Source organism: Chelonoidis abingdonii, chromosome 2 (assembly GCF_003597395.2).
Source record: "Chelonoidis abingdonii isolate Lonesome George chromosome 2, CheloAbing_2.0, whole genome shotgun sequence".
Lineage (NCBI taxonomy): Eukaryota > Metazoa > Chordata > Testudines > Testudinidae > Chelonoidis > Chelonoidis abingdonii.
The window spans coordinates 197,717,041-197,736,640 of NC_133770.1; the positions used below are offsets into that span (position 1 = coordinate 197,717,041).

At 40.0% G+C, this 19,600-nt stretch overlaps 1 protein-coding gene across 1 annotated transcript in view; it reads right to left on the reverse strand.

Moving 5' to 3' along the window:
• The window catches only part of C2H18orf63 (chromosome 2 C18orf63 homolog), a 38,728-nt gene that overhangs the window by 11,619 nt on the left and 7,509 nt on the right, over positions 1-19,600 (reverse strand). Inside the window, exons 5-13 of the mRNA XM_032771683.2 lie at positions 18,696-18,737; positions 17,715-17,791; positions 15,809-15,918; positions 15,601-15,697; positions 15,368-15,483; positions 13,668-13,839; positions 10,326-11,420; positions 6,913-7,025; positions 1,790-1,888 (exon numbers count right to left, since the gene is read on the reverse strand). Coding sequence (XP_032627574.1) covers positions 1,813-1,888; positions 6,913-7,025; positions 10,326-11,420; positions 13,668-13,839; positions 15,368-15,483; positions 15,601-15,697; positions 15,809-15,918; positions 17,715-17,791; positions 18,696-18,737 — 1,898 coding nt within the window. The 3' untranslated portion in view covers positions 1,790-1,812. The remainder of the gene's footprint in view (positions 1-1,789; positions 1,889-6,912; positions 7,026-10,325; positions 11,421-13,667; positions 13,840-15,367; positions 15,484-15,600; positions 15,698-15,808; positions 15,919-17,714; positions 17,792-18,695; positions 18,738-19,600) is intronic.

A 19,600-nucleotide genomic window follows, 5' to 3' on the forward strand; every position in this document is an offset into this window, starting at 1 on the left:
AGCATGGCCCCGTTCCAGGGCACAGGATCGGGAGCCACACCATGCGGCTCCCAGAAGCAGTCACATGGCCCTGCTCCACGGCTAGCAGGGTCGGGGGCCACTCCACACGTAGGAGCCGGAGAAGGGATATGCCACTGCTTATGGGAGTCGCTTGAGGTAAGCGCCGCTTGGAGCCTTCACCCCTGAGCCTTTCTCTACACCCCAAGCCCTTGCCCCATCCCAGATCCCACTTTCTAAACCCCTCAATCCCAGCACCGTCTGCACCCCAAACTTCTCATCCCCAGCCCATCCCAGAGTCCGCACCCCCGCCCCAGTTAGGGTGACCAGATCACCCAGGTCAAATATTGGGATGCGGGGGGGCAGGGGCAGAGGGGAAAAAATGGCGGCAGAGCAAAAAAAAAAAAAATCCTCCACCCCCGATTCCTCCTCCCTCCGCAAGTGCTGGAGGGAGGCCTAGAAGACTGAGGGGGTGCGAGGCTGGGTTGAGTGAGAGTCTGGCCCGGCCCCGAGCAGGCAGGACCCGGGCACAGTACCTGGAGGGAGAGTAGGGGGTGGCCTGCGGGGCCAGGCGGAGGCTGTTCTCCCCACCTGGGCAGTGGGACTCGGGAGCAGCCGCTGCTGCAGCTCCAACTGCCGCGGGGGGAGGAAGCAGCAGCTGGCCAAGCTTGGCGGCTGCAGCTCTGGCACCCACGAACCCCCTGAGCTAGGGCCTGCTGCGGGGACCCAGCAGCGCGCACGCTGCGCCCCGCCCCTGGCCAGTCGCGTCTGGGCCGGCTGCCCAGCTGGTGCAATCCCGCAGGCGGCCCCGGAGTGGGGGCAGTAGGCCCCAGCCCCACATCCCGCTCGGGTCCCGCAGGGAAATGGGGCTGGGCTGCCGATGCCTCCGCCGCGGGATTGCACAAGCTGGGCAGCCAGCCCAGATGCGACTGGCCAGGGGCTGGGCTCAGCATGCGTGCTGCTGGGTCCCCACAGCAGGCCCTAGCTCAGGGGGTTCGTGGGCGCCAGAGCTGCAGCCACCGAGCTTGGCCAGCGGCCGCTTCCTCCCCCCGCGGCAGTTGGAGCTGCAGCAGCGGCTGCTACCGAGTCCCACTGCCCAGGTGGGGAGAACAGCTGCTGCCTGGTCCCGCGGGCTGCCCCCCTACTCTCTCTCCAGGTACCGCGCCCGAGTTCTGCCTGCTCAGGGCCAGGTCGGACTCGCACGCACCCTGGCCCCGCACTCTCCTGCATCTCCTGGGCACGGCTTGCTTGGCAAGAGGCAGGGATTTGGGGAAGGAGCCAATGAGGGCAGTGAGGGGGCGGGGATGGGGGGTGGGGATTTGAGGAGGGATCCAATGGGGGAAGGAGGGGCGGAGTCGGGGCAGGGGAGGGTGCGAACCCTTCTGGGCTCTGGAGCCTTTGCTTGTTTGTCCCATGTCTGGACCTAACATTGGTCAGGACAGGGGACAAACAAGCAAATATTGGGACAGTCCCGATAAAATCAGGATGTCTGGTCACTCTAGCCCCAGCCCTGATCCCCCTCCTGCCCTCCTACACCCAAACTCCTCATCCCCAGCCCCACCCCAAATCCCTCACCCCTTCCCACACCCCAACTCCAATTTTATGAGCATTCATGGCCTGCCATACAATTTCTATTCCTCAATGCGGCCCTCCAGCCAAAAAGATTGCCCATCCCTGGTGTAAGGTAATCTTTGGACAGACAGTTTGTAAAGTAATTGTGATCCTTAAGAATAGAAGATGACATATAGAGCGTTAAAGAGAAGAATCTTTCAGGTTTGTAACACAGACATACCTGATTTTTCTTTCTATGCTCCTTTACATCCACATTCTAGATAGCAGGCTTACTTGTTTTGGATTTCTTTGACTTTGAATAACCTCCTCCTTCTTCCTGCTAATAAGTAATAAAGCAAGTTAAATTAATGCACTCAGTGCTGAGTAACACTAAGCCAACAACTAAACTAACAAATGTCATATCTGCATATAAGATATTTGGTTGACCAGTACAGGAAACAGAAAATAAGCATTCATTTTGTAGATCAATTAAACAATGTTCAAAATGTAGGGATAATGTACCATATGTAACAGAAGATTAAATTACAACCAAAACTGCTGAAAATATCCTTTAAAAATGTTGAATCAAAAGTAATGGCCAAGCATTCCAAGAGCAACTAGTGACTTTTGAATGCCCAACTTCACATACCTTAAAGGGGCCTATTTTTCAGAGGATCGGTGCTTAGGTTAAAAGTGATTTCCCAGGGATACACAGGGCCGGCGCTTCCATTGAGGCGAACTAGGCAATCGCCTAGAGCGCCAGGATTTTCAGGGGGGGCATTTTGCCGGGGGGGGGGTGGTGGCAGACGGCTCCGGTGGACCTGCTGCAGTCATGCCTGCGGAGGGTCCGTTGGTCCGCGACTCCGGTGGAGCTGCCGCAGTCATGCCTGCGGAGGGTCCGTTGGTCCGCGGCTCCGGTGGAGCTGCCGCAGTCATGCCTGCGGAGGGTCCGTTGGTCCGCGGCTCCGGTGGAGCTGCCGCAGTCATGCCTGCGGAGGGTCCGTTGGTCCGCGACTCCGGTGGAGCTGCCGCAGTCATGCCTGCGGAGGGTCCGTTGGTCCGCGACTCCGGTGGAGCTGCCGCAGTCATGCCTGCGAAGGGTCCGTTGGTCCGCGGCTCCGGTGGAGCTGCCGCAGCTGTGCCTGCGGGAGGTCCACCGGAGCCGCGTGGGACCAGCGGACCGTCCGCAGGCATGACTGCGGCAGCTCCACCGGAGCCACAGACCAACAGACCCTCCGCAGAAATGGCTGCGGCAGCTCCAGAGCCGCGGGAGCGGCGCGCGGGGCGGCAAAATGGCCGTGTGCCTAGGGCACGAAAAACTCTAGTGCTGGTCCTGGGGATACATATGTTGCCCTAGATTGACAGCATATTAAGTGTACTCAGCCACTATAATTAATGAAACAGAACACCACATAGTTAAGGGTTAATTTGGAGACAGGCTTTCAGAAGCAAGGCCATAACTACTGGCAGTTTTGTTACTCAGAATGGGATGGGGGAAAGGAAAAGTAAATAACTAAGAATGAAAGAAGACATGTGGATGGACAACCTGGAGTCTAGATGCCTCAGATATTAAAAGTTTATTGGAAGTTAGGAAAAGTGATGAGCCAGTAAAGGTCATTATGACTTCTGTGTTTTGTAGAAGCTGGTTACAAAAAGTTTACATAATAGAGTGTACTTGGGAGCTGTTCTCTGGAGCTGTCCCGGAAGATACATTTTTTCCTGACATCTTTACTCCTAGCAGGGAGGTGTTTGGCCAGCGCGGACTTGTCATTATTACTCAATAATGTCTCAGAAAATAGCTAAATATCTGAGATGTTCTAAACCTATTGCTTATGTCTGTGTGTGGTTAGATCTAATGAACTGCTCAGACAGAATCACTGTGTTCCTACTGATTTATTCCTGACACCGTGTAATAAACGTCTGCTGCCAGTTTGACTTGTTCCTCCCTTTCTTTTAGTTCCATCTCCTGTAGTCTTTTTTCCATGTCTCGCTTGTGATCAGCTTCTTTTGTTTGTTCCTCTGCTTCTAGTCTCGCGGGTTCCTGCTTTATGGCATTTTTGGAACTCATGGTTTATGTTTTCTTGTGTTGTGGTGCCCTCTGGTGTCTGTTGTTTGAACTGCTGGCTTTCTGTCCCTTGAAGTCTGCCTAGCAACTGATTTGACTTGCTCTAGCTTTGTTTGATAGGCTATTGAACCAAACAAAAGCTACTGTATTTACCTGTGTGCGATTGCTGGCTGGTACTTAAGTCCCAATTGTTTAACAAAAGACCTGTAATGGTTCTCTTTAATGACTCTGCTAAAATGCAAGCTGCTAAAAGCAGGCAGAAAAAAACTTCTCTCTGGCTACTTTTAAAACCAACCCCTTTTCCCTGCTAATCCCTAGCAGAAAAAAAGAAAAGTAATGTAGCTTGTGGCTTTTGGATTCATACTTCCCAATACCGCTGCCTCCATGTAATAAACGTCTGTCTCAAATCTGGACTTAGAGTTCAACATCTGAGTGTTTACTGTGAATCTCCCCCAAGCTTATACCCAGCTTGGATTTTATCTCGCTGCCACCAACTAGGACTATTTAGGGTTCCTAGTTACCCTGAGTCACCCCAACCTTTCCCTGGGGGACCCCCAAGACCCAGAACCCCTGGGTCTCCCTATCTCAACGGGAAAACAAGCTCTTCCCCCTTGTCTCCTCGTTATCTGCTCCCCCGCTTCCCCCTCCCTTTTCCCTGGGTGAGCCTGGGCGATGCAGTACTTAACTCCTTGAAGGCAAAACAAAGAGGGAAATCACCCTCCCCCTGAGGCGATGCATTCAAATCTAGTAAAGCTAATATAAAGAGATTTTCCACCCCCCCTTCCTGTAGCCTCACCGGAGAAACCCCAAAAACCTCAGCCAGGTTTTAAAAAAGAACTTTATATAAAAAGAAAGAAAATACAAAACAATAATACTGCATTAAGAGATCAATACAGGCTCTTGCTTATAAGAAAATATGAATAAACAGTCTGATTTAAAAGATAGCCCCCTTTAAACCAGTCCAGCAAATCAACACACCTGTAAATACAACACAAAGCATATAACAGCCTATTTGCCTTGTGGCCTTTGTACTCACACTTTGTAGGAAAATATTAGAAAGAAATAGGAGTTAGCAGAAAAGATGTTTCCTCCATAGCTGGGAAAAACAAAAGACCTAGAGTACACAATTCCCGCCCCTGACTTTTAAAAAATCCAGTTCTCTGATTGGTCCTCTGGTCAGGTGTTTGGTTCCCTTTGTAAACTCTTAACAGTAAAAGAAAATTAACCCTTACCTTACCTATCTACTTATGACACACCGCCTGGAGTGAAATAGTTAAGTTACCAGTGTTGGGGGTTCTGAAAACTCTGGGTAACACACATTAGGATCAGTGGTTAATATACTTATTAATTATCTGGAAAAAGTGAAAAATTATAAGGGGGCAATATGTGCAGATGTTGCAAAATTATTTAGAATAGCCAAGACTTGAAAACACTATGGTGAACTCCACAGGGACCCAACAAAACTAAGTGAATGACAAGCAAGATGGCAGATGACATTTACTGTTGACAAATGTAAATTAAAAGGAATAATTTGAAATACTCATATACATTTCTAGGTTCTGAAATAATTGTGTCTTTTTCTAGAGCATTTATAGTTATGTGCCATGGTGGTATGAAAAGGTAAAGGCATTGCAACCTCTTCAGGGCCCAGCTGGTCACATGGCTGCAACCGGGTGGAGTATGAAAGGGAGGTGGGGAAAAGCTGGGTCAAAGGGGAGCTAAGAAGAAAAATGTGCCTTTTCTCCTGGCTGGCTAAAGTGAGGGTGGAGGGAAGCATTTGGGAATTATTCTCCAGTGCTTTTAAGTCCATTTATTGTTTGTGTTTATTATAGAAGTGTCTTAAAAGGATTGAGGTTTGGACCTTATTTATGTTTCCTGGCTGTGAAACTGCCCACCACTTTGCAAGTACTCATAATGAAAACTATGAGTTAAAACATAAAAAGAACGGAAAATACTACTGAAAATATTTACCACAATATAAATGGATGGTATTCCTTTATATTTAATATTCTTTTCCTTTGGGTTATTAGATATAAAAAAAAGGATGTAGACTTCCATCAGAAGAGAGAGAAAAAGTTAGGACAGTTTTATTCAGAGAAGAAACAAATAAAAGGGGGTATAAAGGATATAAAATTATGAATGGTATCTAGAAGTTATTTGGGTGCTCCTATTGATCCTTTCTGATACTACAAGAGTAAATGGATTAAAAGTGAAACAAAGACAGAAAGAATTAAAAACAGTAAAAGGAAATTTTTTTTTATGTTTTACACAATGCATACCTAGCCTATAGAATTTATTGTCACAGGATATTACTGAATCCAAGAGTTTAGCAGGATTAAAAAAGATAAGACATTTATATAACTAATGAGATCATCCATAGCTACATTAAAATAAACGATACAAATAATAAATGATACAAATCTTGTGTTGCAGGGCATAAGCCACCTACTAACAGCTTGGGGCAGGAAGAAAACTCTCCTGATGGGCCATTTCAAGAATTCATGCACCTTCCACTCAAGCATTAGCTACTAGTCACCACTGAAGATAGAATAAAGCATTTACTATATACCTCGTTAGTGCTATGTGGATACTTATGAAGTGTTGACATGATCAATGACGCTGATAGCTATGCACCTCAATTTAAATGTCTCAGTACTTTGAATTAAGGAGATGGTGGCAATCTGTAACATACCTGGATTATCCGCAAACAGAAATGACTGTATGGAACCATAAAATTAATCAGTCTTCACTGTAATTACATGTATTGGTATTTGAAATAAATAGAGTTTACATTTTCTGCAAGTTTCTTTGAATTATGATTAAACAGAGTAAAATACATGTGCAGAAATGGATGTTCTAAATGGATTGCATACACTTCATCAAATAGGAGAAGCTTTCATGCAGTCAGAAGATTATCATTTATATGACCATTATAAAGTGGATTAATAAATCCCAGAAATAAGTTGTATGGTACGTGAATATCCTAACAAGATTTTTATGTGGAATCAAAAAATTTATTTTCATAACCCCCCCCAAAAATATTTACATTAAATAATATTGTTAACCTTATTAGCATTACTACATATTTAATTTCTGAAGGAGTAAGTTTTCAAAGTTTTAAAAGTTGGCAAAAAGATTCTGAAAATACAGGAATGAAATAAAAGTTTTACATTATCCAGGCCATAAGGGATTTCTTGTATTCCCTGTTTTGCATTACCTGGTCACTATTCTAAAATCAAAAAGTACATATTGTCTTTTTCATCACTTAGTGTCTGGATGTTAGTGAGTCTTTTACCTGCCTTCTTTTGCCACAACTTTTCTTTGAAGTTGTTTTCAAATGGGTCTCCATCTTTGAGTAAATCTGTTTTGAGGTCACTACTTCCCAGTGCAAGGGATCATTCACTGTCAACATCTTAAAATACAAAAGTTGATATATCCTTATTAACTAAAACTCCAGTACTATTGTAATGGTTATCATGACAGGACTTCTGATTGACTTTTTTTGGCCACTGAATCTCACCATTACAATCCACCCTGACCTGTAACTTCTAACAACACTAACACCAATGTGAATTATGCAGATAAATCTATCACTCATTGTCCAAAGAACAGACCACTATCAATATATACCCTTTCTTACTGATGTACATTCTCACTCTAGCAGCTAACCTGTGTCTGTGAGGCATTAACAGCCTACTGCTTAAAATTTTAGAGACTTTGGTATTTAAAAGTCAGTAGACATAAATGAAGAACTGTGCTCACAGAAAATATGCAAGAGCCCCTCTCTACTCAACCCCACTCATGAACCCCCACCCAACAATAATAAAGTCAGGCTGAAAAATAATTAGTCTACCAAATTCATATTTTTAGATTAAGAAAATTATGGGAAGGAAAATACCACTTCACATCCTGTGCCGCACTCCCTGGAGTTTTTAGGATAAAACATATTTTCATTTTCTTTTGGTGAAGAGCATTCTTAAATAGCAGCAATAAAAGGTTCTACAGTATATCTTGTAAAGAAAGTGCAACAAAAATGTCTGGATAATTTTCTTAAAGTTAAAAGCCTTTGTAGACACAAATTAAAAGCCAGATTAGGAGATTCAAAGCACAATTTATGTTCTTGAAAGTCTGAAAAAACTTGGTGCTAAATTCATCACTGTTATTGCACTGAACTCAGTTTACCACCTCTTGTTTCATTAACACTCATACTCTATTTAAATTATTCTTAGTGTGCCATTCAGCTCAAAGTTCAAATGCTGTTAATAACTTGCATTTACACTAGGGTGGTCAAGCGATTAAAAAAAATAATTGTGATTAATTGTACTGTTAAACAATAATGGAATACCATTTATTTAAATATTTTTGGATGTTTTCTACATTTTTATATATTTTTATTTCAATTACAACACAGAATACAAAGTGTACACTGCTCACTTTATATTTATTTTTATTACAAATACTTTCACTGTAAAAAACAAAAGAAATAGTATTTTAAAATTAATCTAATACAAGTACACCTCTACCCCAATATGACGCTGTCCTTGGGAGCCAAGAAATCTTACCACATTATAGGTGAAACTGCGTTATATCGAACTTGCTTTGATGTGCCGGAGTGCGCAGCTCCCCCCTCCCCCCCAGAGCGCTACTTTAGAGCTTTATATCCGAATTTGTGTTATATCAGATCGCATTATATTGGGTAGAGGTGTACTGTAGTGCAATCTCTTCATCATGAAAGCTGAACTTACAAATGTAGTAGTATATACCAAAAAAAAAAAAATGCATTCAAAAATAAAACAATGTAAATCTTTAGAGCCTTGAAAGTCCACTCAGTTCTACTTCTTGTACAGCCAATGGCTCAGACAAACAAGTTGGTTTACATTTACGGGAGATAATGCTGTCCACTTCTTGTTTACAATGTCATCTGAATGTGAGAACAGTTGTTTGTATGGCACTGTTATAGCCGGTGTCACAAGATATATACATGCCAGATGTGCTAAAGATTAATATATCCCTTCATGCTTCAACCGTCATTCCAGAGGACATATGTCCACACTGATGATAGGTTCTGCTAGATAATGATACAAAACAGTGTGGACTGATGCATGTTCATTTTCATTATGAATCAGATGCTACCAGCAGAAGGTTGATTTTCTTTTTTGGTGGTTCAGGCTCTGTAGTTTCCATGTCAGAGTGCTGGGCTTTTAAGACTTCTGAAAGCATGCTCCACGCTTGGTAGCCTTCAGATTTTGGAAAGCATTTCAGATTCTTAAACCTTGAGTCAAGTGCTGTAGCCATATTTAAGAAATTTCACATTGGTACCTTCTCTGCATTTTGTCAAATCTGCAGTGAAAGTGTTCTTAAAACACGAACAACATGTGCTGGGTCATCATCTGAGACTGCTATAACATGAAATATATGGCATAATGCGGGTAAAACATCAGGAAACATATAATTCTCCCCAAAGGAGTTCAGTCCTATATTTAATTAATGCATTTTTTTTAAACGAGCGTAGTCAGCATGGAAGCATGTCCTCTGGAACAGTGGCGGAAGGATGAAGAGGCATATGATTGTTAAGCTTATCTGGCATGTAAATACCTTCCAATGCCAGCTGCTAACATGCCCTGCAAATGCCTGTTCCTCACTTTCAGGTGACATTGTAAATAAGAAGTGGACAGCATTATCTCCTGTAAATGTAAACAAACTTGTTTGTCTTAGCAATTGGCTGAACAAGAAGTAGGACTAAGTGAACTTGTAGGCTCTGAAGTTTTACGCTGTTTTGTTTTTGAATGCAGTTATGTAACAAAAATTTACATTTGTAAATTGCATTTTCATGATAAAGAGATTGCACTACAGTACTTGTATGAGGTGAACTGAAAAATACTATTGCAAAAATACATTTTTACAGTGCAAATATTTATAATCAAAATAATAATATAAGGGGGGAAATGTACACTTTGTATTCTGTGCTGTAATTGAAATCAATATCTTAGAAAATGTAGAAAGACATCCAAAAATATTTAATACATTTCAATTGGTATTGTTTAACAGTGCAGTTAAAACTGCGATTGATCATGATGCATTTTTTTAATTGCAATTCATTTTTTTGAGTTAATCTCATGAGTTAATTGCAACTAATGGACAGCCCTAAATTTTTACTAACTTGTAATCTAAACAGCTATTATACATGCAAAGGTTTTCAATGAATGTGTTGTAATAACTGAACCTGCTAAAGTTTCAAGCTTGTGTAAAAGCACCGGGCTTACACATTCTGTAGTCTACAGCTACTAGGTGATACAATCACATACTTGATCTGATCTGATATACCATCCAGTAGCTGGCTGTAGTACACAACTTTGTGTGAAGACAGACTGACACATACAAAATGGAAGCATATTATTGTTTATAAGTTTTGCTAGTCCCATTAAATAAAAATCTGGAATGAAATTTAAAGGAATTACTCTTCCTTTCAGAAAGTCACAATTACAGGAGCATACAGCTCAGGTGATAAAACAAATCATAGTATTTCACTGTAAAAGGAGGCAATGGTTAAAGATTTTAATACAAATTACAGCAAATATTAGAAACACACAATCTACCTGGCAGAACTAAGATACAGCATCAAATGCAATGAATAGTCTACTTACCTCAGCGCATACACACACACACAGAATTGGTGAGAGCGAGTAAAGGTGAAACCTATTATTTACTGTACCTGCTCATAGTTGACTTGTGAATGGTGACTGGTTGTCTTGGTGATATACTCCTTTGATGGAATTAATGATTGTTGATGTTCTTCTCTTTTGGCTCTGTGCACTGTACTGTTTAAAACCAATCTGAGAATATTTAACCCTGCTCCTTCAGTTGGGCTCTTTGTTTGATGCTGTGATACGCTGGTGTTCACAATTTCTTTGTTTGACTCAGAAATCTGTATATGTACCTTCTTTGAACTGCGACTTTCCCCGAGTATTTTAGTGGTGTTTTGATTTGATAACTTTCCCTCCTTTTTTGTAGTAGAACTGAGTAGTGCAGGTTTTTTCAAACCTAGATTGGCATTTGATATCTGAAACACTGATTTGTCATTAGCAGATAATGAAGAATAATTTATCTTCTCAGGTTTGCCTCTACTTGAATTCCTACCTGAAGATGGGCTATTAGAAAAAGCAGAATTTGTCAGCTGCTTACTAGTTTCTTTTTTCTGGTCACATACAGATCTACCACTTTTTACACTTGTTTTCCCAGTCATTCTCTGAGCAATAGTGCCATTAGTAGGATTTTTGAATGACACAATTTGGACAGGTTTGTATACCTGATTTACACTGGGGTTGCATACAGTTAATTTAGACATGGTGACATCTCTAACTACTTTTGGAGAATGCTGTAAAACACTCACTTTTTTCTTTCCTTCATTGGCTCTTGTGGCCTTTACATCCATTTGCAACAATTTTCCTTTGAAAATAGGTATAATTCTAGTGGCATTGTTCCTTTGAGAATCCACAGATGAATTCTTAGACATTCTTAAGGATTCATTTGAGTGACCTGGTACCCCTGACGCTCCTGGAGTCTGCTGCTGCTGTCTACTATGCACTGTTTTCTTCATGGCCTCAGCAACAGAATCCTCTGGACACCGAATGAGATTTGAGAAAATACATTGTTTTGGCTGATTGATCAAAAGCTCCATCCTGTGGCTAATTCTTGAACTGCCTTTTGAAGAAGTCTGCTGCAAAGTCTCTCTCCTTGGAGGTACCTGAGTCAGAGATCCCTTGCATATCGGTTTGCCAGTCAGATTTGCAGGCTTGGCATTTACTCCCTGAAACACACAGCTGTTGCCAAACTGATTCAACTGAATGAAGAGAGTTAGTTTACAATGTTACAATAACTTAGTCTGTATACAACATACACTGTACACATATTTGTATTGGTTATTTTACAATTCTGTTTTTAATAACAGCCTCGAATTAAGAACATTGTATGCTTGCTATTATGACATTTAAGGAAAGACTTTTTCAGCTTGATAAATGAAAAGTAATATGTATGCAAATATTTTACTGTCAAGATGGCAAATATGCTGCACAATATATATCCTTTCAAGCAAGAATAAAAAAGCATGCCACAACAAGCTATATACAGAGATTACTTCATCCACTACTGAAATGGAACCCAGCAACCTTTCAACATCACATAGCAACAATAAGACACAAGGGAATTTTTTCTGTTACAAATACAAGTGGAGAAACCATTTCAGTAATGTGCCCCTTTCATATCTGTTATATCAGATCATTTTATTCCATCTCATGGAAAAAATCCAATGAAAGGGAAAAACTACTCTGAAAATTCTGTGCGACTTGCCACACTGAGTTTCTGCTACAATATCTTCTTTGAGGAAAAGGGTCTAGAGCTCATAGGGAGAGATCCAGTTCCACCCTTCAGGATATTATGGCATCCGCATGCAGGGCTAACTCCTCTGTGCTGCTCCTCAGTGCTCCTATTGTGCCACAGGAAACCTAGATGCCTTTGACTCCCTAATCAGCAGATATGTTCAATCAACCCTCTCTTTAAATAAGTAGTAGCTGCTATCATTCAAAATTAGTTTTGCTCTGATTACAATTATCTTCCATTAGGACAGTGTTTCCCAAACTTGGGACGTCGCATGTGTAGGGAAAGCCCTTGGCGGGCTGGGCTGTTTTGTTTACCTGCTGCAACCACAGGTCCAGCCGATCACAGATCCCACTGGCTGCAGTTTGCCGCTCCAGGCCAATGAGAGGTGCTGGAAGTGGTGGCCAGTACGTCCCTGTGCCCATGCCGCTTCCAGCAGCTCCCACTGGCCTGGAGCAGTGAACTGCAGCCAGTGGGAGCTGTGATTGGCCGGACCTGCGGACGCGGAAGATAAACAAACCGGCCCGGCCTGCCAGGGGCTTTCCCTACACAAGTGGCATCCCAAGTTTGGGAAACACTGCATTAGGACATTCTCCTCAATTGCACAGTTATCACAGATGGTAATACTATGGCTATGCCCTCTGTCTCACACCAAGCTGACAAACCACCTGAAACCTCACAAAACTCTGATAGTGGGTTTTGAGGGATGAGGGACAAAACTCACTGGATCCAGTCTCCCCTTTTTCTGCTCATTATGAGCTACATTTGGTTGATGAGGCACTTTTCAGATTGCTACATTTCTCAAAAGGGGAAGACCTAATCCTTAGTCATTATCTTAGAGTAGTACTTCTAATACTGTGGACTGCAAAGCAATTTCTAGTGGTCCACACAGAACTGGCTGACTATCCTTGTCTCTAGTTACTTCTACAAACATCTAGACTTTTCATAGCAAAAAAATGCCTGGATGTCTGTGAAAACTACAGGAAATAAGAAGTCATCCTAACTTTCTCCATTAGGGACTGCAGCTGCTGGAAAGAGAGAAACAGGAGATCTTAACACCAGATCTTAACATTTTCAAAACTCTGCAATTTCTACTGCATTCTTCAAATTCTACTCTTCATTTTTAAAAAAAATAAGCTTTTCTTCTTTCACTGACAAGATAATCAACATGTGTGCTACTGCTCGGCAAAGGCTGAAATTCGTATTTCATATAACCGATTATTCTAAAAGAGTTGTAAATTCTGCTCCTTCCCATCCTCTTCACCTCTAAAGTGTGAACTTCAGCCTGACTGGAACCATTTAAATGTTTGTGATAATAAGTCCAGACCACTTATTTTCTCTAATTTTCTTTTTCAAAACAAGGAGAAAAATATTATTGTGATATTATGGTAGCAGAGTTAAGATAAAAAAAATTCAGGAAAAGGAAACCTTAGATTCCAACAGAACTGTTAATTTGGCTACATATCACTTCCATATCTTATTATACAGTTATGATGTGAACAGTAATATGTCAGGCAACCCATTTAACTAGAAAAACACAAGTATTAACAATTATTCATGGTGAGAAATACTTTTATACTCTTGCAGTGTTCTGAAAATTCACATGGGAAAGAGCACGTATTATCATGAACAACACTATGCCCATCAATATAAATATTAATATAAACATAATACTTCTTACATGCATGGGATGTTTGATGAGTTCCTTTGTAGCATACAATGCTTTACTTGTCATTTTTACTGGAAATCCACATAGATGAGGAAGTTTAGACTTTAGGTCAGAAAGAAAAGAGTTTAACACACCTTCTAAATCTATTCTATTAAAATATTGGACTGGTTGGCTTCTTATGCAACTTAAAGGGTACCTGAACAAGTGTTAAGGGCTATGTAAAATGACTTTTAGCATTTTGTATAATGAAACTGTTTATCCTTTTCTTGAGTAAAAGCTTAAATATACACTAAAATTTCTTCACAAGAATTTAAAATAAAAAAGCAGCTTTATTATTTTTAAAGGGACCAAAATTTTAGTAGTTTTAATGGTTTTAGAGATTTGAAAATTTTACTCTTATTAGGCTAAATTAAGCCATTTTCATTCCCATTGAGAAGTACTTTATTGCTTGAGTAGTCCCACTGAAATCAATGGGACTTCCTGCAGAATAAGGTATTATTCAACATGAGTAAAAGTGATAGAAACTAGTGCTTTATTTGTAATATCCTCCCGGTTTTCTTCATTTCCTTCTCTGGATATTTTAAATTATTTCCTCATTAAAAGCACAACTCAATATGAATCTTGGTTTTTAGTCTGACTTCTTTCTTTGTGAGCAGGGTTCTGAAATCAGAATTTCCTAATTAATGTGAACACTCTCTACTGGCAGTCATTTCAGCAGCAACATAAAATGTCTGAAACAAGTATTATTTTTTCAGTATTTCAATGGCGCACGGGTGGATTTAAAAAAGTAAACCTAGAATATGGAGGATAGTCTTCACTGGATTGCACAAATTGCAAAGCAAAGGAAAAATGAGGCCTAAACTAATTGATAATGCCCCTGCTGAAGGAAGACTTGCAAAGAAAAATATTCTGTTAGTGCCATTTCTTGTTTCTATATCAAGGAGGCCTGAAAAGATTTATTTTTATAAAAAGGGGGGTTTTCTGCTTGTTTTTAAGATTATAAGGTCATAGGTCGTCTAGCCTGTTTTTCCTGAAAGACTCTTGATGATTGTTAGGAACAAGTATCAGAGGGGTAGCCGTGTTAGTCTGGATCTGTAAAAGCAGCAGAGAATCCTGTGGCACCTTATAGACTAACAGATGTTTTGGAGCGTGAGCTTTCGTGGGTGAATACCCATTTCGTCAGACGCAGTTGTGAGGAACAAGTAACTTCACAGATATTATTGGGGTGAAACCAGACTTAGGCTTCAATTGTGAAAACACTTAAAATGTGCTGAACTTTAAGCATGAGAGTAAATGTTAGCAGGATCAGGGTCTGTGTGTGGTGAAGTAATTTTATTCAGATTAAGATTTACTAAAACTTAATTTTTATTCAATGGGCTTTTTTGTCTTTTTTGTTAAAGCCTATTTAACCCATATGCCTGAGCAAACAGGCTGAAGAAAAATTATTCTCTCTAAGATTTGGCATCCCAGCACCTACAAGAGTTCTAATTCACATCTCAGGGTCCTTTAAGAAACATCTCCAGCAAAATAGGGAAGCCCAGATTTGACATTATTCCTTAATAACATAGAAGGACTGAATTAAATATTTTGGACTATATTTTCGGGTGGCATAGCCTCATTCACTTCAATGGAATTACAACTGCAGTGAATTTGGCCTTCTATTTGGATTAGAGTTGGGATCTTGGTTAGCATGGTAAAGGAGAAGATGGTACAATAAAAAAGAAAATATATATAAAGGATATGTAAAGAGCCGTTCCCCTATCAGTTTGAAGTAAACACTGCAATATATTTTTGTCTCTCCATGATCCTCTGGAAGGATATACCCATACTAAAAATAAAGTACACGTATAAATGGAATGCTATTTTAAACAAAGTGATTAATACAAAAACATTCAAAAAAGAGACAAAAGGAAAAACAATCATATGTAATCATGTTCTTTCCTACCAGATTCTTCCAGTGCATCTGAAAATCTTTGTATGAATGAAAAGGAGACTCTGGTGGAATTATATGGCTAATACTTATGATCTGACCCATTTTCATGCTGTACAGGGATAAAGCAAAGATAGATTGCTAGATACAACCCATAGCATAGCTGAAAACACAGTTATTTGGTAAACTGTTTGTTTTTGTTGGAAATTAAATAGAATTTTACCTTGGCAAGACATAGCACCAGTTACTTAAAATGGAGTGTCTCTGAATGACTGTATTTTTATTGTTGTCAAATATTTCTAAGATGTTTGCTGAAATGTCAAAGTCTTCCAGCTTTAAACAGAAAAAAGTGTTTTGTTATTTTCAAATACTGCTTCATTTATACAAAGTGAAAAAGGAACATGCACTAAACTAAATGTACTACTAAAACTTATACATGAATATTCATTTGTCAGTCATTGCAAACTGCTAATTTTAGAATTATATTCACATTATAACATGGCGGAGTCTGTTTCAAATTTTAAAAACCTATACTTTCAGGAACTGGCTAAAGACGTAAACGACTTAAAGGCTGATAGGTCATATTGGAGGTACTTTAACATGCAAGGATACTAGATCCAGGAGGACAACATAAATATCCTCAGATTAAGAACATCCTTTCTATCCCTGCAGTACTTTTAAATTCTACTCAGAAACTAACATATTCTAATATTGGACAACTTAGTGACAGTATTGCACCACAATAACCAAGGTAGCAAAAGATCCCAACAAGGCTACCAAGAAGCTATATGCCTTTGCCTCTTGGAAAAATCAAGAGAGATCCCCAGATATTCTGAGATAAGACATGCTGGAGCTAAAGCCACAGACATTCTTAGACCTGGAGAAACATTCTTTTCTGACTCTGTTGTTTGTCATGGGTTGTATCCATCCAGTGATAGAAAAGCCCTTTCCATTGCTGTGTCTATCTTCAGACTAGCAAATTATGGACCACAATGGGATTATACTGATTTTTGATAATGAAACTACATCATGTTAACTACATCATCACTGCCTGTGTCATTTTCAAGGCTACCTTAAAGTTGTCTTTGATTAATATATTGTCTAGCTCGGGGGGAAAGTGGAATTTCTTTCTCCTGAGAGCCAAAGATATTCTAAAGGATAGAAATGGATTGAAAATGCTTGCTTTTGTAAGCAAAGAAGTAATCAGAAATTTAGTACTCATTGTACCAGATCAGTAAAGGTGACATGGTGGCTATCAGAGCTGATGCTCATTTCTTAATACCGAAGTATGGTTTCTGATATATTTGCTAACCATGCTCATGTCCAGCATGACCCAAACTTATCTTAACTTTTTTGGGGTATCACAAAGAAAATGGAGCAGGTTTCAAAGTGCTGTTCAGACAGAACTTCTTTGATAGCTCTGATGGCTAAAAGTTGATAGATGGTTTTGAACATAAGATGTTACTCTAAGTTATAGGATGAAAGTGAAAGAAGGATTATCTCCTGGGGAATGCGGGAGAATATTATGGTATAAGTTGACCTAGTGGCATAAAGATGTCCATCCATTGTAATCATCATGCACTGTGTGCAGATGTCCTTCTGTTCTGTGGAGACTACAAGGAAGGGGTCAAAAACCCTAGTGTCAAACAGGGTTTTATGTGTTTGTGGATGATACAGTGCTTAAATCTCAGCAGCTCCATCTGCCTCTATTGCTACTAATTCATCTTCTTCTCCAGAGGAGGACTGTCCTGTAACATCTTTGCCTGGCAGTCCCAAATAGATGTACATTTCATGTGAAAAATCTACTGTCTTTGGGGAAATAGTTCTACCAGCATGCGCTTCCCTTTTCCCATGCTCTACTATTATTTTCCCTGAAATTCTCTTCAAACAGTAACTGTAGGGAAATCTCACAGCTCTGACATTCTGATTGGAATGACATATATGGCATATATATTCAGTACAAGATGAGGATAAGGAACTAACATAGTGCATGTCCAATGGCAATTGGGAGTAAACATCTTGATCCACCATGTCCTTTTCAAATAAAGCATCCCAGATAAAATACAGCCAATAAAAAAGTGCAAGTAGGATGAACAAAATTAGCCATAGAAATTAGAACTGCTCTGTACCTTGGGTGGCGGTAGTCGAATTGTGCAAGCCTCTACACTGATGCAAAGTTGGGTCTCCGATACATTGAGGTCCATGACTGAAATAAAATCAAAACCAAAACCACTCTGTATACCTGTATAATTGTCTATTAAGTGAAAAGGTGAAGCCAAGATTCTTATTTAAAAAAACAAACACACAAAAAAACCCAACCCTCTAACCATTATGCTCAGTGTAGCAGTACCAAAAGGTAAGAAGAATTACTCTTCATGTATAAAGAATTATATTTCAATTTTTTAAAATCAAAATAAGCATTGTCTGGCTAATTCCTAATATCAATGACTAAATTTCACTTGTGAAATGTATGTGAACATACATAATTGCACAAAGCTCACAGTTGTATGTCCAAATGGTCACTTGAATGCACAAATACCAATTTGCACAGGCAATTACCTGTTCCTGAAAATATTTTCCAGGTGCAAAATTAGGTGCCAATGTTTAAAAATTTAGTTCTTAAAATTTATATTTGAGGTATAGAAATAAAATAAATATATTTTCTATATATTTATTCCTAACATACTAAGGAACAACCCCACTGTGGCCTGATGTTTTGAGAACTGTAAATTTAAGGCAGTTAATCATAGTTATTTATTTTACTTTACCCATGTTCATCAAACCTGCATACCACTTGTGCAGTCTGAACTACATTTGCCTAAAATTAACTGTTATAACCAGGTTCTTCCAACCATATATGTCAATCTATGGTCATAGGTTAAGACTAATAATATAAAAAATACTCCTCTCTCTCTTATAGAAGTGCAATTAATTTGAAAAGTGTCCATATAATTTAAAGAAGAATCTGCCAGCAGGTATCATATGATTGAAGTTATTTGTAGATTGCAAAATGAAAAGATATTAGGTTGATATACTAAGACCCTGGAAGTTTTAATACAGTCTAACTAATTTCTAATATACTTAAAATATTAACACAGCATTGTACTTACCAACAGCATTTTGCCTTCCCATATGAGACAAAAATTTGTTTCCTTAATAAATAAAATAACTATGTATTATTTTTATAAAATGTATGCAAAAACCTAGTATACTTTAAGACTTTTATCACAGAAGTATTTTATGTAGCAGAAATGTATAAAGTGCACAGTTTATTTTGTGTGACAGGGTTCCTATGTAGTTTGTTCCTCTCACAGAAAAGAAAAAAATTGTATCAGTGAATTTTTCATTGAATTAGAAGTGGCATGTAAATCAATACAAAAATATGCATGAAAGCACAACAACTATATAAATGATGTTTATCTCTCAGTAAGGAATTTGTACACAGAATTGCTTTTCATTAGGTAACAGATAACAATGCAACTTCTACCACTATATGTGTGTGTGTGGGGTAGGGGAAGGCACTTTGTCTGGATAAGTGGGAAGAAAAGGGTGTGGCTCATTTAAGGTTGTTCCCCTCCTTCAAACTGAGGTGGGTAGGGAGAGGGAGGCATTGTCTAAGCTAAGGCTGGCCAGAGGGGGTATAGTAAGCCACTGTCCTCCTGCAGGGCAAGGAAAAGGTATATATGCTCTGACCTGCCAGACAGAACCCTCTCTCATGGATCAGCAGTTCCCACCCATTGGACAAGTGTAGAACTGGGCTTTTGTGGTCTGTTGTGGGCACTGTGCTAGTTGCCTTTTTCAGGACTGGGAAGGAATTTCTCCCTTATCATCAGATTGGCTGGAATAGCGTGGGATTTTTCACCTTCCACACACCTTCAGGACCTGATTGGGTCAGCCAGGAAGTAAGGTTAAAGTTGTTGCAATGTGGTTGGTAGCAGTGTCCAGTGCAGGTAATTATTCCACAGGGAGTCTGGTTCTCTAATTAACTGGAGTTGGAAGTGAACTTAGGGGAAGG